This window comes from Neovison vison, chromosome 3 (genome assembly GCF_020171115.1).
Source record: "Neovison vison isolate M4711 chromosome 3, ASM_NN_V1, whole genome shotgun sequence".
Lineage (NCBI taxonomy): Eukaryota > Metazoa > Chordata > Mammalia > Carnivora > Mustelidae > Neogale > Neogale vison.
The window spans coordinates 57,833,606-57,853,466 of record NC_058093.1 but is presented as its reverse complement, the minus strand read 5'-3'; the positions used below and the strand labels follow the sequence as shown (position 1 = coordinate 57,853,466).

Here is a 19,861-nt window from a genome sequence, read left to right as displayed (position 1 = left end):
AAACATAGAGACTCTCAAATGTAAACAATTTTTTAGTGTGAACTGCTTATACTAACCAATACCATGTGATTTATATTTTATTCATTAAAGATTGTAATTTGAAATACTGTTGGATGAGTTTTTCCTCAAGTCCTTTCTGTTTTTAATGTGATCCAAATAAAATAAGGCACCTGAAATGCTTTAGCAATGATAGAGGACTAGAAACTTGCTATAGATTTGTTCTTTTGTTGATAGAGATGTTCTATTCTTACCTCCTTGGACATCTTCTTTGCCCCCATTTTTTTTTTTTTCTTCTTTCAAAGCTGAGCTTCCTCACTGTACTTTCTTTGTAGTAACTTCATTCAAAGGCTCCTCTCTTCGGCGGGGCTCAGTAATGTGTGTGTTGGAATGAGGGGGTTTCCTAGCCTGTTGACTTTTTGTCATCTGTTCCCTTCTGGGAGTTCATCGATTAGCCATGATTTCAGCAGCTATCACCCCAAGTCCACTGGCTGTCTCATCCAAGCTCTCTATCTTAAAGTCTGTCTTTCTGGTCATCTGCGTAATGCTTCTTTCTAAATGTCTCTCAAATAAAACGTGTTCGTCAGAGCTTTGCACACCATGTCATATATCCCGTATTATCTTTCTCTCTGGCAGACTCCCATAGCATGTACTTGTCCAGACCGCTTGGCTGGTACTTACCACTTAATGCCTTGCGTTATTACTGTATAGTAACTCGGGTGCTGTAGGGGTTACCGTACTTACCTAGGAACTGAAGCATTATTTATAAGGCTTTGTGGAAAGACAGCATTATAGAGTTAAAGGAGCACAGGATGAAGTCTTTTAACCTGAGCTGGGTCTCAGTGGTAACGCTTGCCTGCTACTTACTCGCCATGGGTAAGTCAGCCAGCCCTGCTTTCTTCCCTGTCGTCTGTAAATGGAGCCTTTTCTCCCTTCCCACTTCACAGGGTTGTTGTCAATGATATATAAATGAAAGTCACATTTTCAGATTGTTTCTTGGGACAAGTGTCTCCTAAGTTCAGGTGCTCAAATTCCAGGTCTACATATGCTTAGAGGTGGGGGGTCTCCTCCCCTCTACCGAGATCACAAGCTTCTGCCTGTACCCACTGGCTCAGTCCTTATTAGCCTCCTTCGCAGACTCCTACTGCCTTACAGAGTGTAATCTCTCATGCTGCCCACGGTCTTCCCATTCATACCGAAATGGTCCCGGTCCAGTACATAACTTCCTTAAAGGAAATGGGACAAAAACAAATGCGGGAGAAAAACTCCAAGGCACCTAGGCTATTGAAACAGACCTTTTCCCACACCTTTTTTTTTTTAAAACCTCTGAAAGTTAAGTCTGTGGTGTACACAGACTCAGAAAGCCCCTTTCACTTGTCAGTTCCAGCTATACCCTTGCTCCCGCTCTTTGATGGTCAGCCAGACGTCCTAGGTATCAGTTATATATACGGTACACCCACTTAAATCTACAAACCACCGCTATAAAACCTGGAAAAACAGTAATAACAGCTGCCATTTATTGAGTTTGGCGCTTTTGTTGTTATACCGTATGTATACTTAATACAATCTGTGAGGAGTCTGGGACTGGGAGAGGTTAACTCCCTTGCCCCAAGCCATGTGCCTAGTAAGTGAGAAGCTGAAATGTGGGGCCAGATCTATTCGGCTATTTAAATTTTGTTCCTTGGATTGTGAAATCCAGATTCACTTAAGCCATCTGAAGAAGGGGGGTGTGGGGTTAAGTATACACATGGAGGGGCTCTTGGAAGCCAAAGCAGCTCTGGGGACTGCTGCTCCCTTCATCATCTCACGGCCAAGTGCTCACCCGCTCCTGGCATCTGCTTTACTCTCTGCTTGCTGCCAGGCAGCTTCCTGTTTACTCATAGTTTCTGCTTCTTCATAACCTTGGCTTGCATATGGTTTTGGCTTTTTGTGGCCTCAACTCTACCCCCTGGCATTATTGCAGTTTCTGCCCCTTTCCTAACTAGTTCAGCTCTTGGAGTTTTCTGAATCAGATTCCCAAGGGTGAGAATCTGATTGGCTCTGTTCATTTTTTTCTATCTGATCCATGTCACAGGTCACTGGCCTGTCTCTGGACTGGCTGCTCTTGGGTCAGATTCCCATAACTTTACCCACCAGCTGAGCTGGGGGTGGAGGGTGTTGTAGGTCTGCCTGGATGGCTCAGTTTCCCTTTCGGGAGAAGGAGCATGTACAGGACAGATTCCAAAGCCCTTATTCTTTGCATGATAACTCGCAGTTTCTCTGGAATGTTTCCTTGCTTTGTGTGTCTTAAAACGTATTTGTTTCAAAGGTTAATAAACATTCCCAGATGAATCTCACTAAGATCTATCCCTATAATCATTTACAACTAAGTGCTTGTGACTATCTATAATGGATTATATATACACACATGATTTCATATTTCTGTTATTTCTCTTAGGTTGGAATCATTTGGGCTTAGTGATTTCATTACATTTTATAGTCTTTGAGGCTGTCTTCTCTTTTTTTTATAATGTTTTACTTAGTTAAGAGTATGGCACCTACCTAAGTCTGGAACTTTTGGACCCTGGCTGGTAGACATTGTTTTTAAAAATATATGCTTTGTGGGTGCCTGGGTGGCTCAGTGGATTAAGCCACTGCCTTCGGCTCAGGTCATGATCTCAGGGTCCTGGGATCGAGTCCCGCATCGGGCTCTCTGCTCAGCAGGGAGCCTGCTTCCTCCTCTCTCTCTCTCTGCCTGCCTCGCTGCCTACTTGTGATCTCTCTCTGTCAAATAAATAAAATCTTTAAAAAAAAAAAAATATATATATATATGCTTTGTGTTCTTTTCTTGATTGTCATTCATCTTTATAGGACACCATAAAGATATCTTTTTTATTCTTCAAAAGAGTCTTAAATATTATTTACATTTAATAAGAGAATCTGATTGGCTCTGTTCATACATTAGAATACTAATGTATTCTAAGTATACTTTGTATAAAGTATTGTTAGTATATTTTAGTATTCTAATTTAAATTTTGTTATTACTTGAAATTTTGCCTTATCCTTTTAAAACTGTTGCAGGATATCAAATCACATCTTAGCATTCTAGAATAGCACAACATCAAAAGTATTGTGAACTTAGAGCAGAGCCATAGAAAAATTAATCTATGCTGTTCTTTGTGGTTTAGATTGTGGTTTCCTAAGAGACCAGTCATGGCAACTGAGGTTGTACATGGAATTTTTTTCCCATAGATGATAGGTCTGAACTTCTGGGGTCCTGGGCATTAAGTTCTCAGGAAAAGGTACCTATAAATTGAACAGTTCTACCTAACACTTTATGGTTTATACCTGTGGTTGATAACTTGCAATAAAGCATCCTAGTGAAGCGAGACAGCAAAGTAGCAGCTGGAACAATCGTAAACCCATTGAGTTAAAGGAAATAGTTCTGGCATATATATAGTATTAACATGCAACTGAATGTCAGTTGTGCTGTTTATTTAAATCACTTTAAAGGACAGATATGTTTCTGTGAATTTTATCTAGCAAGTTTTTACTTGTCCATGGTGTACCTAGTACTGTGCCTAGAATAATTTCATTTGTTGGTGCTTTTTATTTTTAATGGAAAGAATTAGGAATTACATATATGCATGTTTTGTGTATATAGTTGTTTTTAATTAGGCGAGACCTGCTAGTTCTCATCATTTTTGCTGGAGAATGTTAGGTGCAACTTGGAATATGGAGGTGGAATATGGTGGCGAAGTCACCAGTAGGTTATCTAAGATGTTTCAGTTCCTTGCTGCTGGAAAAACCTCTGAATAGCCACACCTGTTTTTTTTTTTAAAGTTTATTTGTTTATTTGTTTTGTAATCTCTACACCCAACATGGGGCTCAAACTCAGAACCCTGAGATCAAATAGCCACAGCGTCACTAAAAGACTCTAGGGGACACTTTTTGTTTTCCTTATGGCAGCCAGAAGTTAAGTGCCTTCACTTCTTTTAAAGGAGTTAGGATTTTTCATTATCACGGCAGATGGCTCTTTCCAAGGTGTTAGAGGCCAGAGGCCAGGGGAAGAACTTTGTAATACCGCTGTGATACTACCCTGTAATACTGCTCAACAGGCCAACGTGAAAGATGGCAAGCCTACCAGACCCTGTGGGGTCTGCCTGTAGGACTTGCTGTAGAGGCCTTCCGCAATGCATGCATTCGAGGCTTCATACACCCGACTTGAAAGTGATCCAGAAAGGGGGCATCTTGAGCCGCCTTGGATAATTTCAACTGGGAAACAAAGGAAACAACCTCCTCCCTTTGTCTCCTTTTTGCAGTTTCTGTGTCCCTTCAATAGAACACATTCGGTGGCATCTGTAATGTAACGTATAGCAGGATTCCGCTATTCGGTTTAAAGGAAGTCTTACCAACCCAATGGCCGTAAGTGATTTTCGCTATTTGATATTGTTAATTTGAAGGTAAACTGGTAAACTCTGGCATGGGAGTAAGTCCAGAACTTTACCGTCCGTACTTGCGGTGAGAGGGTGGGTAGTGCACACCTGTTTTCCAGTGCTAAAATTTTAGCGTTGTAATTTGGGGGAACGCCGAGTTGCAGAGGTTTGACGGAAGGCTGGTTTGTTGGTTGAAGTAGGAATGGTTGCTGGCACCTTTTTGGGGAGACTGGGGGCGGGGGTGGAGGGGAGTTAGCCAGGATGAAAGAAAAGAGAGAAGACCCGAGACTGGTTCAGTTGCTACCCAGGTGTCTGGGTGCTTCCCGAAGCCATACCCTTAAAGGGGGCTTCGAGCAGGGGTGCAAAGCTCCCGCTGGTGCTTAGGCAAAGAGCCGAGGTGGAAAAAAGAAAAGAGGAGGGGGGTGGCTACTCCAAGGAATGTGCGGCACGCGGGGAGCCAGACCCAACCATTGCACGGAGCGGGGGCGCCGGCGGCTTTCTCGGCGGCGCGGCCCCGGCCCCGGCCCCAAGCCCGGGAGGGAGCGAGCGGGGGCCGATCGGCTGGCGGGGCTGCGGGCGCGACGCCCAGAGGGCGGGCGGGGAGGCGCGGGTGGGCCTGGGCGCGGCGCGAGGCGGTGCGCGGCCGCCTCCCCGCCCCCGGCCGGCGCGCTCTCGGGGCGGTGGTTGAGGCCGCGGTAGGTGGGGACGCGGCGGCGCTGCTCCTCCGCTGCCGCCGGGAGAGTCCGCGGCGCCGCCAGCTCCGCGCGCGAACTCTCGTCCATGGCACGCAGGGCGGCGGCCGTCCGAGCTGCCCGAGTCTCGCCCGCCGCCGCCGCCGCCGCCGTCGCGCCGCACTTTTAGGCGAGTCCGGAGGTCGAGGGCGGAGGAGAAGTCAGCCCCGAGCTGCAGCCCCCGCCGGCTGCCGCCTCGCGGCGAGAGGGAGTTCCCAGAGCGCCGCGGCCCGGGCCGGCCCCTCCTGCGCCCTCCCCCTCCGGCGAGGCTGCCCTGCACCCGCGCCGGCCGCCCGCGCCCGCCGCGATGATCTTCCCCAGCAGCAGCGGCAACCCCGGGGGCAGCAGCAACTGCAGGACGCCCTATCGCAAGCAGGTGAGGCGGCGGCCGGGATGCCGCGCCGAGGCCGGCCGCCCAGCTTTACAAAGGGCGCCAGCGCTCGGCCGGGCACTGCTCTCCTCCTCGGAGGGACCGGACTGGGCGGTGACCTTGTTTCCGAAGGAGGCGGCCCGCGGGGACGGCTCGGGCCGGTGACCTTAGCAGGGGAGATGCCCTCGTCTCCGCCGGCCGCGCCGGGTGGGACGTAGAGGAAGGGGAAGGGGTGGAGAGGCGGCGAGAGCGCAGCGCGCGGGGCCAGGGGCTTCTCCCAGCTCTGCAACAAGTTTGTTTTTTTTTTTTTTTCCTCCCCCCCCCCCAACCTTTGTGTGTAGAGAGTACGATAATACGTCGTAACATCGGTTTGCAACAATCTTCACTCAGAACCTGAAAGAACCTGCCTGATTCATAGCAAACCCGGAAGACCAATTTGTGTGTGTGTTTCTGTGTGTGTCTGTGTCTGTTCGCGCGCGCGCCCCTCCATACATACATATATATATATATATATATATTTTTTTTTTTTTTTTTTTTTAAAGAGACGAAACAGGAACTTCTGTCACTTTCTCAGGGTTTTCAGTTTTCAGAAGCACAGGGAAATCCTGTGACACCCTAGTTGCAGAGATACTTGGATAAGCCTGAGTCATACACATGCCTTTTCCTATTTTAATACCGTTTCATACATTTTTTAACAGATTGAACTCCAAAGGCACTTTAGTGGTTAGATCGAAATCCCCTGCCGGGAAAAGGAGTGGATCTGGGAGCTTATAGTTTCGGCCTTTTGTTTTGTTTTTCATCTTTGTTTTTAAAAGAAGGTTACTGAAGCCATGTTGTGATAAATCTCACAGAGCCTTTCAGCAGCAGCAATAACAAAACCTAGCTTTAAATTATGTAAAAAATGTGCAGGTCTGTTTAGAAAAGGTTAAACTGATTTAGAGGTCAGCGGCAAGATGCTTGTTGAGAAAACAAAAACACGATTGCAGATATTTTTCTTCCATAATAAATCTCTTGTCTACATCCTTAGCCACGGAGACAAATCAATTAAGTTATTATCCCAATGATGCTACAAGCGAACTCCATCCTTCCATGCAGACCGTAGCTCTGTTAAGATCATGACAGATGACAGGGATGCCTGGTGGCTTTCCTAAAGACATTCATAGGGTATTGATCATAGGTAGTTCTTTTTGTTCTCAAAGTCATTTGGTGGTTAGCATACGTACGTATAACTGACAGTAGGGCTAATTTGGTCTAACAGTGACGGTGTCAAAAAGTATTGTTCTCTGGTCTTTGGTTCTTTTACTTGTTAGCTTTCCCTCGAAAAGGCAGTAAACACCCTGGTCTGTGTGCCTTTGCTGTCCAAGTCAATGCAACTTTTACCTGGCATAAAAAGAGCTCCCCCCCCCATGAAGAAAAAAATCTGCATTTCTGACTTGTCTGAAGTATATACTAAAATTGTCTGGATTGAAAACCAGGCATCTCTAAACTCACTTCATGTAGCCTCATTTAAAGTAAAGCGCTCGGACCCAGCACACTTCCATCAACTCCATCAGTGAGGCCAGTTTTCAATAAATATTCTTTTCCTGAACCCTCCTCCTCCACCCACCTCTCTGTACCTGAAAAGATGGCTAATTATGTTAAAGGCCTTGTGTATTCGTTTATTTGTTGTCAAAACCCGGCGGGGTGTTAGCTCTGAAATGGGGAAAAGGCTCTGAGGGCGAGGCCCTTTTGCTGTGAGGGGCTGGAGGTTTTGTGTGTGGAGGGGGACAGCCTGCTGGTCTGGAGCATGCTGATAAGATGCTCTTCTTTTCACTGGGCTCTCCTTAGATGCAGAGACTAAAAGGGCTGACTGAATCAGAAAAACAAACAGACTTTCTTTTTTCTATAGGCAAAGAAAGAAATGAATGTGTAGGCATTATACAGACACAAGACCCCGGGTACCAGTGGTATTTGAGTCAAAGGCTTCTTTTGTTAGTATTTAGCCATTCACTGGGAAAGCACACTTCCAGCGTGGGGACCTGGTTACCATGAGTGACTTTGTGATCTCATCCTGGCTTAGTCTAAACGGGATGTCTCATTAATGCTTTTTAAGGTTTTGTGATGTTAAGCTTGCACCTTTTGGTTTATATTGTTCATTTTGATGAAAGGATAGGTGAATTTTAGGTGTACAATGTGGTTTGATTTTAATCTGCAAATATATAAGCAGCTCTTTGGAGCTGATTTCAGATAAATTGCCTGAGGAAAAAATGGAATGTGAGGAATACCTAAAAATCACCTTTGGAAAAAGATGGGGAAATGATAGTTTTTTGTTTTTTGTTTTTTTCTATGTGTGTGTTAGCAGTCGCCTACCATCACGGAGCACCTTGCTGCCTGCTGGTTGATGTCCTAAGTGCTTTAGGTGGATTAACTAATTTTGGTCATCTTGACAGTCCTATGAAACAGAACTATCTGCTTTATAGTGGAGGAAACTGAGGCATAGATTAAGTGACTCTCCAGTCTGTACAACCCAAAGTGCAGAGGCGGGATTTGGACCCTGGCAGTCAAGCTCTTAAAACCATCACACTGCAATTGCCTGCTTACGGGCACATCTCAATAGAAACTCATACAGAGCTTGTCCGCATCCCATTGCCTTTCTCATGTCAGAAGTCCAGTTTAGGGATTCCTTCTAACTTTTATTTATTTATGTATTTATTTATTTATTTTTGAGGGGGAGGGTGGAGGTTGTGAGGTTGAAAGTGAAGGGTAAAGTAAATGGATGGTATGGGTGATGGGTTCGTGATATTTGTTTGAAAGCCCAAGTATTGCTTCAGTGAATGACTGTAGAACCTCTTTTTTAAAAACTTTATATTTGACATGTAGTGGAGTCAGGTAGTTTCCGTTCAAGCAGAGAAAGGTGGTGCTTGTGCCCCTCCTGCCCTGTGCAGTATATGGAGGGCATCAAAGAGCGCTGATCTCTGGCATCATCTCGGATAAACAGGATTTTCCTGCATCACAGGCCTCTGAGCACATTAGAAATACACCTGCTTGGCTCAGGTCAAAGTGAGACACTTGTGAGTGAACTGATAACCCAGTAGGCAGTATCTAGACGAAGATGGCTTGTTCAAGCCTTGGTAGAGAAGTGTGTATGCATCCTGGGATTGTTGACTGAGCCTTTCAGACACATGGTATTCCTTAAGCATATCCAGTCTGCTTGTAGGAAAATGCCTCGCAACCTAAACAAAAGCCACTTATCAGGACGTCTGTAGTTATGAACATACTTTATTGTGTTTCAAGAGAAAAAAATAGCTTTATGTTAAAGGCTTTAAATACAGAAAACATATTTCCATTTTGCTTTGACTTCTTTTACAAGCCACTTCTCCACATTTTCTGACGTCAGTTTTAGAATGGCTTTCTCGGAGTAGTTGACTCAGTTATGTCATAGAAATTAGTTTTTACAAATTGTGGCATGTAGCAGTTCCTTTCTTCCTGGTTTGCCATGGGGCCTTTGAGGTAGAGGAGTGGGAGCAAGAGTTTGTGTGTGTGTGTGTGTGTGTGTGTGTGTGTGTGTGTGTAGCTTTCTCTCTCTTCACAAATGTCAGGGCCTGCTAATAGCCGTACTTGTTAAATGTTGCTAACTTTCGATGAGCGAAGTACTTATCCTCCCCGGTTTAAGTAGATTTACATAGTTTGCTGCTTTCTTCAAGATTAACTGGGTGTAGCTGCACGTGAAGAAGCCAGCAGTGATTCAGTGTTTGGCCTTGTTGCAGGATGACATACAAAGCTGTTGATTAATCCTCTTCAAGCACTTTCTGCTCACAGCCATCGATGTGTGGTAGATTGGGGTTTTGTTAAGTTTGAAGATTAAAGTTGTGCATAGAAATATTTAAATGAACACTGTCTGAACTGCTCCCAGTTTGTCGTTTTGACAAGAAGGTAAGGTAAACGTTTGGGAAGAAGGTAAACATGCTCAGGCCACGGAGATGGGCATTTGAGGGGAAGGTAGCAGAAAACTAAATCACAATGCACAGGTAGGGTCTTCCTTTTTTTTTTTTTTTTTTTTTAACATTAGGCTATCAGTGTTTTGGTGATTCAGTAGTATTTATGAATCAAGGAGCTGTGCTTTCAATATGTATCAATAACCATTTGAAAAGTATAGACTTCTCCATCTGTGATTATACCCTTTCTCTGCTGGATACCCCTTTTGGTGGTTCACTACATTTTCTGTAGTTCACTTCAGATTTTGAACATATTTCTTGTTTTTGTTCTTTCTTCCATTTAGGGACTGATGTCAGCTGGGCTCACCACATAATTGGCAATACTTTTCAAGCCTGTTGTCGGTGGTGGGGTGTGGGGCAGGGGGAGGTGTGAGGGTAGGGGCGGGTCGTCTGTCTTGCCCAGGTTTCCGATAATATATTTCCAAAACAGTCCACCAAAAATAAGTATTTGAAGATCTGTGGATGATATTCCCTCTCAACCTCAATTATGTTTAATCTTCACAACATTCATATAAAGGAGAGGGGGTCAGGAATTGTGAGGCCATGGCTTTATTAAATGGCCTAGTTGGCGAAAGCTAGGTCTCTGGCATCAAGGGCTGGGTCGGCTACCAGGAAAAAGAGAAGGAAGCCCAGCTAAGAACAGCTGGAGACCGACTACACTTCCCTTTCCTTGGCCTCCCAAAGACATGTGGCGCACAGAGCGTCCCAGATTTCAGCTCTAAGAAGTGTAGCTCCGTAATCTGTTAGTGTTTTTGTTTGTTTGTTTCATCAAGGTCTTTACTCTAGGGTTGTCAGGTAACATCCAGGATGCCAAGTTCGATTTGAATTTCCAGTAAGCAGTGAATAATTTCTTATATCCGTATGTCCTGAGTATTGCATGGTACTGTGTATTTTTATTCGCTCAGTCCAGCCAGCCCATCTCCCAGGAACCCAGTTCATTTTTTAAAACTAGTTATTTAAAAAAATCATAATTATAAACCATATTTCCCCTTCTTTTTCCACAAACATTTTGTCTCTTAACGTATACTTTGAACCCTGATGATGATGCAGATTTCACCTTGTACCTTCTTTACAGGTCCTTCAACCTAATTGAAAGACACTGGCTTAAGTTCTGGCTCTGCCACTTGCAGGCTTTTCACTAAGCCTCCCTTTCCGTTAAGGAAGGATGGTAGTGCCCATTCCGCAGGGTTGTTGCTGTCAGTCCTTCTGAGGTGCTGTTACTGTTCATGTCCCCATGGAGCAAGCAGCGGCGGGTGGTCCTGGGAGGCTCTGTGTGATCCTGGGAGACCTTGACACAGCCTCTAAGAATGGACTATGTTTAGAAAGTGGGGGGCAGCCTCCAGATGGGTAAGGACCTGGAGCTTGAAGATGAGACTCTTCCACTGTTGGAAGGAGGGAGAGAAAGAAAGAACCACAAAGTAGAAAAGTGCACTCCACCGTATTTTAAAACAAGTATTCCCATGTCATGCTCTTATTAGTGGAGAGTGCTTTCTTTCTCCTTGGGGAAAGAAAGCCTCTCAATCCGCTCTGCTTTATGCAAAGATATGATTGGAGAACGAAGAAAAAGAGCACTGGTGACTCTTACCAATGAGAATTTTTACCTTTTAATTTTCTTGAAAACAGATACGATTATTAGTATATGCAGGATGATTTCCTGAATTCTTTCATTTGTCTTGTTTGTATATTTGGTTTTCACAGATGCCTTCTTTGCATTACTCAGAAAAAAAATAAGCTTTTTTTTTTTTTTTGGTCCTTGAACATCTGTAGGTGTTTGGTGGGTGTTTGTTTTTAATCTCATCTGTAGAGAATGCTTTGCTTAACACATTCTAAAAGCTTAGTAAATTTTAAAATAGGCTAGACGGCCGTGAGGTAAGGAGTCAAGCCTTTTCTGGAATAAAGACAAGTGAAAAAATTAAATGGGACAAACTAAGTTCTGTGTTCAAGAAATGAATCAATATGGCTATTCTTACTTAGCGCGTAGTGAGTGGCAGCAGTGACAGCAGAACCTGGTGTGAGATCAGAGTGAGCTACCCTACTAAATAGAGTTGTATTTTGGTTCCGCTTTGCTTATTTAAATACATGGAATTTCAAACAATAAAGTGTAAGCTAGGACAGATTATATTCGTATTTTATTTTAAAGATTTTCTTTATTTATTTGACAGAGAGAGAGATATCCGTATTTGTTAATCGTGCATAAACTACAGTCTCAGAAGTATATTAAAAAAAAAAAAAAGGACTAGAGGAAAATTGCCAAAATATTAACAAATATTTTCCTCTGTTGGTAGGTAGGATCACAAGTGACTTATTTTTAGGGATTGTTTACATTTTTTCGACCTTCCAGTGTTTCTTGATTCCCACAATAAATACATAGTTCTTCGGTTGTCGAGAAAAAAAATGAAGAAAAAATTTAGAAAATCGTATTATTTTGATGTCTACAAATTGTCACATCCAAGACATTCACGCCATTGAGAATTTCAGCCAGTAGCACTTAGGCACTCCTGGGTTCTGTGCCTGAGCTTTGAGATGTCCTTTCCTATTCTTTATGAATTTCCATTCTTCTTTTTACTTCAAACTCTTAACACCATCTTTTTGGAAGTCACCTATTTACTGATGGATAGTTTTTATATTTATGAACTTATTACTTTCCTAATTTTATACAGACCAAACAAGCCTTCTATATTTTGATGTTTTAAAACTGTTTTTAAGACATTTTGGGGGACACCGGTTAATCTTCATGAGTCAGTAAGGGGAAAATGGACTTATATATATGAAATTTCATATTCTAGATTACTTTTCAGGAAGTGACTATCCTAAATACTGAGAAATTGACCACTGTTGTCTCTGTTTTCATTTGACTTCCAGCTGCACTTAAGTATAGCTATTTTGTGGACAGATAAGGTCCCCTGTGTTTCATTTCCACATTGAATGTGAAGAGCTGACCTTGTTGTGCTCCTTCTATCAGAATCCTTTGGATTCGTTTTGTTACGAATACTCCTGACTCTCTTCATCCCATACTTCCTGTTTAGTGCCGCTTTCTGAAAGGGCAGCGGTGTGGGAGGTGGTGGCTTCTTTACAGGCGTCTTTAATTTATCCTGGAACATGAGGTTTCTGTAAGAGAGATGCCGTACAGATAATGTCAGCACCTCACAGGCTGTTGTTGCTGTGTAACCCAGGGGGATTTTCAGTACATCAGGGGAGTTTTAGATGTGTGCGGTGGTGGCTGCAAGGCTTCGCAGTGAGAGGAGGAGAGAGCCTGAGGGAGGAAGGAAGAGGTGGAGGCTGAGGGAGAGAGAGAAAGGAAAGCTGTGTTGCCTCCTTGGGCTTTTACTGTGTTAGCTGATGCGTCACTTGACAGAATCTGTTGAAGTCTCATTGTTTTGGTGCTGTGTGTGTAGGTTGGGTGCAAATATGGACCTTCATGTTTTGTATGATCTCAGGTTATTACATCGCATTTTTTTCTTCATGTCATTCCCATTGCCCAGAATTTCCTTTCATCCCTGTTCGTATGACAAGATCTCTCTCCCCGCTTAGGGAGGTGCCTAAAAATGGCCCTTTTGGAAGACCATTTATGATCAAACCAGTCCTACCTCATGAAGAATTCTAGAAATGACTTTACCTCTACTTTCTCTCTCTCTATTCTCAGTTTTATAGGTCAAATGCATCAGACCAATTCCAAGGGAAAGGGTATGTTCTTTTGGTTTGACTGGAAGTTTGACTCCAAAACCCTGAGTTAAGTAATATTGAATGTGTTACATAAATTAAGTCATTTTGGGGACGCCATCCTTCTGTAGGAAGTCAGCTGGTGGCATTCAGGAGATATACTGTTGCTCCTCAGGGGAGAGGCTGAGCAGGGAAATCAGTTAGCTAGCTGTTAAAACACCTGTGAGATAGGACCCAGAAGAAGGCAGTTAAATTGTGGAAAAGAGGGATGACCAAATTTTATAGATACTTGAATATGTAAATTGTGTATAAAATGTTGCATGTATTAGCTCTTTCCTGAGGAGAGGTTCCTAGCTTTCATCAGTGTGCCAAAGGGATCTGTGTCCTCCAGAATAGTTTATGACCACTTGTGCAAGGAAACAGAGAACTTAAAGATGATGTCAAATTTCTAACTCAAGGCATGGGATTGTGGGTTACATCAAGGAAAGTGACATTTCAGGCAAGAGGGATGGGACAACAAAGATTTGAAGATAGAAAGCATGGGCTTAATATATTAAATAAAGAGTGAGTAATTCAAGGTAGCCAGACTGCAGGGTAGAGGCTGGAAGGCGGGGAGGGGGGTCTAGGTTATAGCTTGCTTGCTAGAATGGCTGGATGAGAGAGCCTGAGTTTAGAAGGTAGTGCCCAGTTGAAATAAAGCTGTGAAAAAGAATAGTGGTAATGTGGAAGTATTGGATGAGACAGATTTAAGATTATACACAAAGAATTGACAAGATTTGGCTGGTGACTAGATGTGGAGGGTGCTTAGTAAAAGAGGGTCCTAGGTTTCTAGTTTTAGATGATTAGGAAAATGAAAAGTTAGCACAGCCTTGCTGGTTCTGGGCTCATATAAGAAAGAACCCAGTCATTCTGATACAGGGATTTCCTACCTTTTTTAGTGTGTTAAATCAGGGCAGGGGAAGTGCTAAATTCTACTGATACTCTGTGTTCAGACACCAGAGATGCAAAAGGCCCTTCCATGTGCAATTCAATCTCATTAAGGGAGAATTGTCCAGCCTAAGGGGCTAGGAGCACCCACAGTATGAAGCACTGTAAGAACTCATTTTGCATCCAGGAGATCGTTATAAACTTTTTTTTTTTTTTTTTACTGCTTCCCTGGGATTGCACTGAAGTCATCATAGAGGCTGTGTCATATGGGTGCATGGATTTTCACGTTTGGCCTGGATTCCCCTATTCTTTGGAGTGGTGCACTTATACAGCACATCTTTTTCTGGCTAGTACATGTATCTGTACACCTGTAGTGTAGTAAGTGCATTCCTTTTGTTCAGAGATCTCCCATGTCCACTATGGAAGATCGGTGGAGGGGTTGCTTAAGAGGTTAGAGTATTCATTCCACCACCCTGAACATTTCTGAGGAAAGGCAATGAGCTTGGTTTGGCCACTTTAATTTGGCTCCATGAGTCACACATCACTACCCTTCCCAGGCAGCGCTGGAGCTGCAGGCCCCAAGCTCAGGGAGTATCCTGAAACTTAAGAGGTGGCGCCCTGGGAATAGATAGAAGCACTCCAGGGAGAGAACGTGCCCAAAAGAGGCTAGACAGACCTAGGGAAACAGATTCTGTAGTGGGAAGGAGGAAGATGAGCCTTTGGTAAAGGGAAGGGGAAAGAAATGGCAAAATGTTGGGGGAGCCCAGTGTCACAGAAGCCTGAGAAGAACAAAGCTTCAAGAAATGATGGTCAACTCTGTTCCATGTTTCCTGAGATCAGGGAAGACAAAGGCTAAGCACAAGGCTATTGGAAATATCCATTGGGAGGTGTTTGAAAGCCTTTGAAACGGAAGTTTCAGTAGAGTAGCCTGTGTGTGGTGGGGCCAGGAAGGGCAGGTGGGATGGGGGATGTAGAAAGCACATTCCAGAGGGTTTAAGGAATGAATGAGTGAGGAGGTGTGTCTTTAGCGAAATCTGGTATCCTGAGGAAAGAGTCTCTTCAGACAGCCTTGAGGCAAGATTATCTTAGTAGCTGACTGTGTATGGGGAGGGTAGAGCAAGGTAGTAGAAAACAGAAGGAATAGTTGGAACTAGGTCTTTAAGAGCAGTTGGTTAAACGACTGCCTCCGGCTCAGGGCGTGATCCTGGAGTCTCGGGATCGAGTCCCACATCAGGCTCCCAGCTCCTTGGGGAGTCTGCTTCGCTCTCTGACCTTCTCCTCGCTCATTCTCTCTCTCAAATAAATAAAAAATAAAATCTTTAAAAAAAAAAAAAAGAAAGGTTGAGACGGGGTTAGTCTTAAAGGAAGGGGATCTGAGTGAGTTTCCAGCAGTGATACTTGAAAGGAGGAGGTTAGTTGAGCAGTGACGCCCAGTCTTTTAGAAACTTCCATTTCATTAAGAGGGTTGGCGCCTGGGTGGCTCAGTGAGTAAAAGCCTCTGCCTTCAGCTTTAGGTCGTGATATCAGGGTCCTCAGATCGAGCCCCACCTCAGGCTGTCTGCTTGGCTGGGAGCCTGCTTCTGCCCTCTCTGCCTGCTTCTCTGGCTGCCTCTCTCTCTCTGTCAAATAAATTAAAAAAAAAAAAAAGTAAGAAGGTTGGTCATCTGTAAAGACTGGAAAAGAAAAAAAAGCAACAACCTGGGGGTGGGGAGGAGTGTAATTCTAGGCTTAAAGAACATGACAAAAGATTGGGAATAATTGCTTTTGGGAATTTGGTGAATATTCAAATTGAGGTGAGTAAAAAGATGACTGAACTAAGGGTGAGGGCCCCCAGGAGTTCAGTGGTTTCAACTGGCAAGATGACCCTTTTCCAGCAATAAATGGAGGGAGAGAATCTGGGTAAAGAGGGTTTGGTATTGCTAAGGTGAATAGGTGTAAAAATTGAGAGCCTTGTTATGATGATGAAGGAGCCCCATGAAATCGAGAGAATGACTGTGAGAACGCAGAGGGGCATGCAGGTTGTGATGAAGAGAAATCTCTGGGAGTGAGGGAAGGAGAAATGTGAGAGGATATTCGGGGTTCACGATCTTGAAGGTAGAGTATTTCTGGGATGTTACCTCACGCAGCTTTTGGGAGAACTCAGACCACGTGTGTATGTCTGGAGTAAATGCTCAGGTGCTTACACTCTTAGGAAGATGTGACTCTCGTAGAATTTATACCTCCCTGTCTCTACTATTAGAATATTTGTGTAAATCAAATCATATTTCAAACAGACTTCAACGAACCGTGAACCACAAACCAAAATAAAACACTAATTTTTTTAACTGAACCACAAGCCCAACTTAAGTTTTAAAACACACTGTCAAACTACTTCAAAATATCTTAAGTTGCCTTTAAAGAAAAAAAAGGTGCCAGTTTGTGTGGATTCCAAATCTATCACTCCTGCCTTCCTTCCTTTTCTTCTCTTTAGGAAGTACTAGTCCCCAGTTTCTTCTTCCACCTCAGAGCAGAATATTGGATGGATTTCTGGCTTTATCAGAGCTCTCTTCCTTACCATCACCACTTTGGTCAGACCCCTCTTCCAGAAGCTTTTACTCACTGTTTCAGAGATATCTATTTGTCTCTCTCTGCCTTTGGTTCTATTTAGTACCTTAGCATCTGAACTATCTAATTACTTCTCACCCTTTCTGAAGGGAAGGGTCTAACATTCGCTAAGCACTCTGTATGCTCTGGGCACAGGCTAGGTCCTTTTACATTTCATTGTCATTCTTCTGCAACACCTCTGTGAGGTATTTCTTCTTATCCGTCTTTCACAGATCTGGGTGGTATAAGTCGTTCAACCCAAATCCCAGAGAGAATGATATAGAGCAGGGGTTTTTACCAGCTTCCAGGGCTTCTCTCTCCACTCCCTCAGCAGGAAGGAGCTCATATGTTGCTTTTACAGAAAAAAAAGGTGGACGTGGGTATGGATCCCAACTTCCTCGCTTCTTAGTTCACACTAATAATGAATGCATTTGTCTCCCCCCACCAAGATTTTATTGATTTATTTGACAGACAGAACACAAGTAGGCAGAGAGGCAGACAGAGGGAGAGGGAGAAACAGGCTCTCCACTGAGCAGGGAGCCTGATGTGGGGCTCAATCCCAGGACCCTGAGATCATGACCTGAGCCGAAGGCAGCCACTTAACCGACTGAGCCACCCAGGTGCCCCAGTGAATGCATTTCGTAAACACTCCTGGTCTTATTTCCTCAATGGCAAAACTAGATATAATAGTTACATCATGTTACTGAGATGATCAGGTGAAGTCAAACATGTGACAGCACTTGACCCAGTACTTGGCACAGGGGCTCTGTCTGCCTCCCTCCTTCTTTGGAGTGTCCTCTAAGTCTATTTGCACAGGAGGACCTTAGAGGATGGCTCAGGCAAAGCCTGAAATGATGATAGTGGTGGAGGATTGGTCATTCTGTTCATTAGCAGAAAACCGTTTGTGATGAGAAAGATCTAGAAGTGAAACTCCATTTTCATTGGTAAAATGGAAATGATGCTTATTTCCGTCCCTGGCTTCTAGAGTGGAGGGTCAATGAGTTAACGTAAGATAAAGTGCTCTGTGACATGTCAACACTACAGAGATGTTATTACAGTTCCTGAAATGGATGCTTTCAACTATTATGTGATCATTTTACTTCTTTCAGCATCTGATTTTAAATTCATGAAGTTTATTGTTTAAAGCTGCTTTCCCCAAATTGTGTATGCTGAGATACTAGGATCCTATTAAGTGTGGAAAGTGTTCCAGGAATGAAAATATTTGGTGTTCAAGGAAACTTGGGGAACACTACATACTATGTAGTATTGCCTTGGAGAGTAACAGTATGAATTAGCATGAAAAAGTCTGAGAATCCTGCAGTGAAGACATTTGTCCAACTTTGTGCATTTCATTGTTTCCTAGGATTATTTGATCATAGAACTACTTAGTCCTAGAATATGTACCATCTGTATTCTGTGGGGATGTTTGAGAGACACTTATTTAAGGAGCCTTTTGCATTTGGAGTTGGGAAAGATCTTAGACATTATCTAGTACAACCTCTTTGACTCTCCCACAAGGAAACGTAAATCCAGAGATGCTGAGTGATTTGTCCAAAGTCTTACAGCTTGAAGAGCCTCCATCTTCAGACTCTTAGTTCTCTGTCACCTAACTGTGAAAGTCTTGGCTTTTCCAAGTATGGCACATTCTTGTACTAGTGTTTTCAGATGAGGGTTTTTTTGTTTGTTTGCTTTGTTTTGTTTTTAAATCATTTTTTGAATAAGTAGGCTCTTGGGGATGGTATATTGCATGTTATTTTCAGACAAAAGTGGGTATCTGCCAACTATCATCTCTTTTGTTTTTAATTTCTTCTCTCAAGTTTAATTTTTCCACCTATTTTATTGCTTCTTAAAGCATTTATGAAGTCATGATTACTGACTTGGGAATCAACCTAGTTTAGGATATCAGTGATCTAGAAAACCCACATATTCTAATTATTAATGCCCTCTTTTGCCCTCTAAATTAGTCTTGTCCTTTTTTTTTTTTTTTTCCTTTTGGTATAATTGGCTGTGGGTAGACAAATTTACATATTTTTTTGCCCCTTCCTGCCTGACTTATTACAGCATGCAAAATTTGCTCTGTGGTTTCTAGGTTAAGTTCCCATATAGAAGAAACCACAGTGAAGGCTTTACAACTCTGCTCCACTCAAGGCCCCACTAGCACTTGCTGCTCTGTGTTCTTGAAAAAGTTGAATGACCAGTTTATTGCTGCTTTTTATAATTAAGATATTTCAGGCACAGGAGTTCACATAGAGCCTCTCTTTTTATGTATTTTAAGGTTCTTGGTTGCCTAAAGAAAAGTAGATAGGTATCTGTCAGAGACCGTCACTGATTTCTTTCAGTGTCTGCAACAGGAGACTTAACCCTAAATTCACCCAGCGGTGTGATTCTAGGGTTTTAGATGAAGTGGGGTGACATTCTGTCTAGTATATCATGTGTGTCACAGAAGAAGCAGAGACTCTTAGTGCTGAAAGCATCTTAAGAGATCAGCTTTTCCAAGTCCTTATTTTAGAAATTAGGATGTTTCAGGATCACACAGCTTATTTGTAACAAAACCAGGGCCAGAACCCATATATCCTGATGGTGCCATTTGGACCTTATCAGACAAATTCGGCTTGGATCATCAGTCATTCATTACATGTTTTAAAGCCATTCTGGCTCAGCCACTCTGTCAGGCCCTGAAAAGGACAAATTGACGATCCTATTCTCAACTGTACAGTCTTAACAGGGGCTATAGAACGTCTTATAACGTTAACGCTATCAAGTAGAAATTAACGCTATCATATAAGTAGAAATTAACGCTATCAAGAAGGGTAGATATTTAAGAAATTCGTAGGAAGAACCTGTCTAACTTACAGCCGTCATGCTCCAACTGACCTGGATTTCGACTCTTTAATTTCCAGGTGCATTTGATTGGAGTCCAGGATAGAAACGAGATTCTCAGTTGGCGGATCAGTTTTGCCATCGTGTCTGTTGTCACCTTAGAGTTACTCTGTGCATTAACGGGCCATATTGAGCTGCTTACCAGGGTCCTAAAGCAGAATAGAAGAAAAGGAAGTATGTTGTCCACTTTCTTGGCATTAGTTCATTGACGGATTTGGTTTTAGTTCTTCAAAAGGGATATGGAAAACTGGAGAGCATTAAGAGAAATTCAAGCAAAAAAGAGGCTATTTCAGCTCCTCAGAGGCTCTTCTTTTCATTGTTCTC

At 43.2% G+C, this 19,861-nt stretch overlaps 1 protein-coding gene across 9 annotated transcripts in view; it reads left to right on the top strand.

Moving 5' to 3' along the window:
• The window catches only part of RBMS1 (RNA binding motif single stranded interacting protein 1), a 213,270-nt gene that overhangs the window by 75,788 nt on the left and 117,621 nt on the right, over positions 1 to 19,861 (top strand). For 2 of the 9 annotated variants that reach the window (XM_044242192.1, XM_044242191.1), the window contains exon 1: positions 4,381 to 4,401. The exons of 5 other annotated variants lie outside the window; for them this stretch is intronic. In XM_044242192.1, the coding sequence (XP_044098127.1) occupies positions 4,396 to 4,401 (6 nt within the window). In that variant the 5' untranslated portion in view covers positions 4,381 to 4,395. Of the gene's footprint in view, positions 1 to 4,380; positions 4,402 to 5,159; positions 5,520 to 19,861 lie in introns of those variants that run through there. 2 more of the 9 variants (XM_044242188.1, XM_044242185.1) reach the window with 1 other exon arrangement.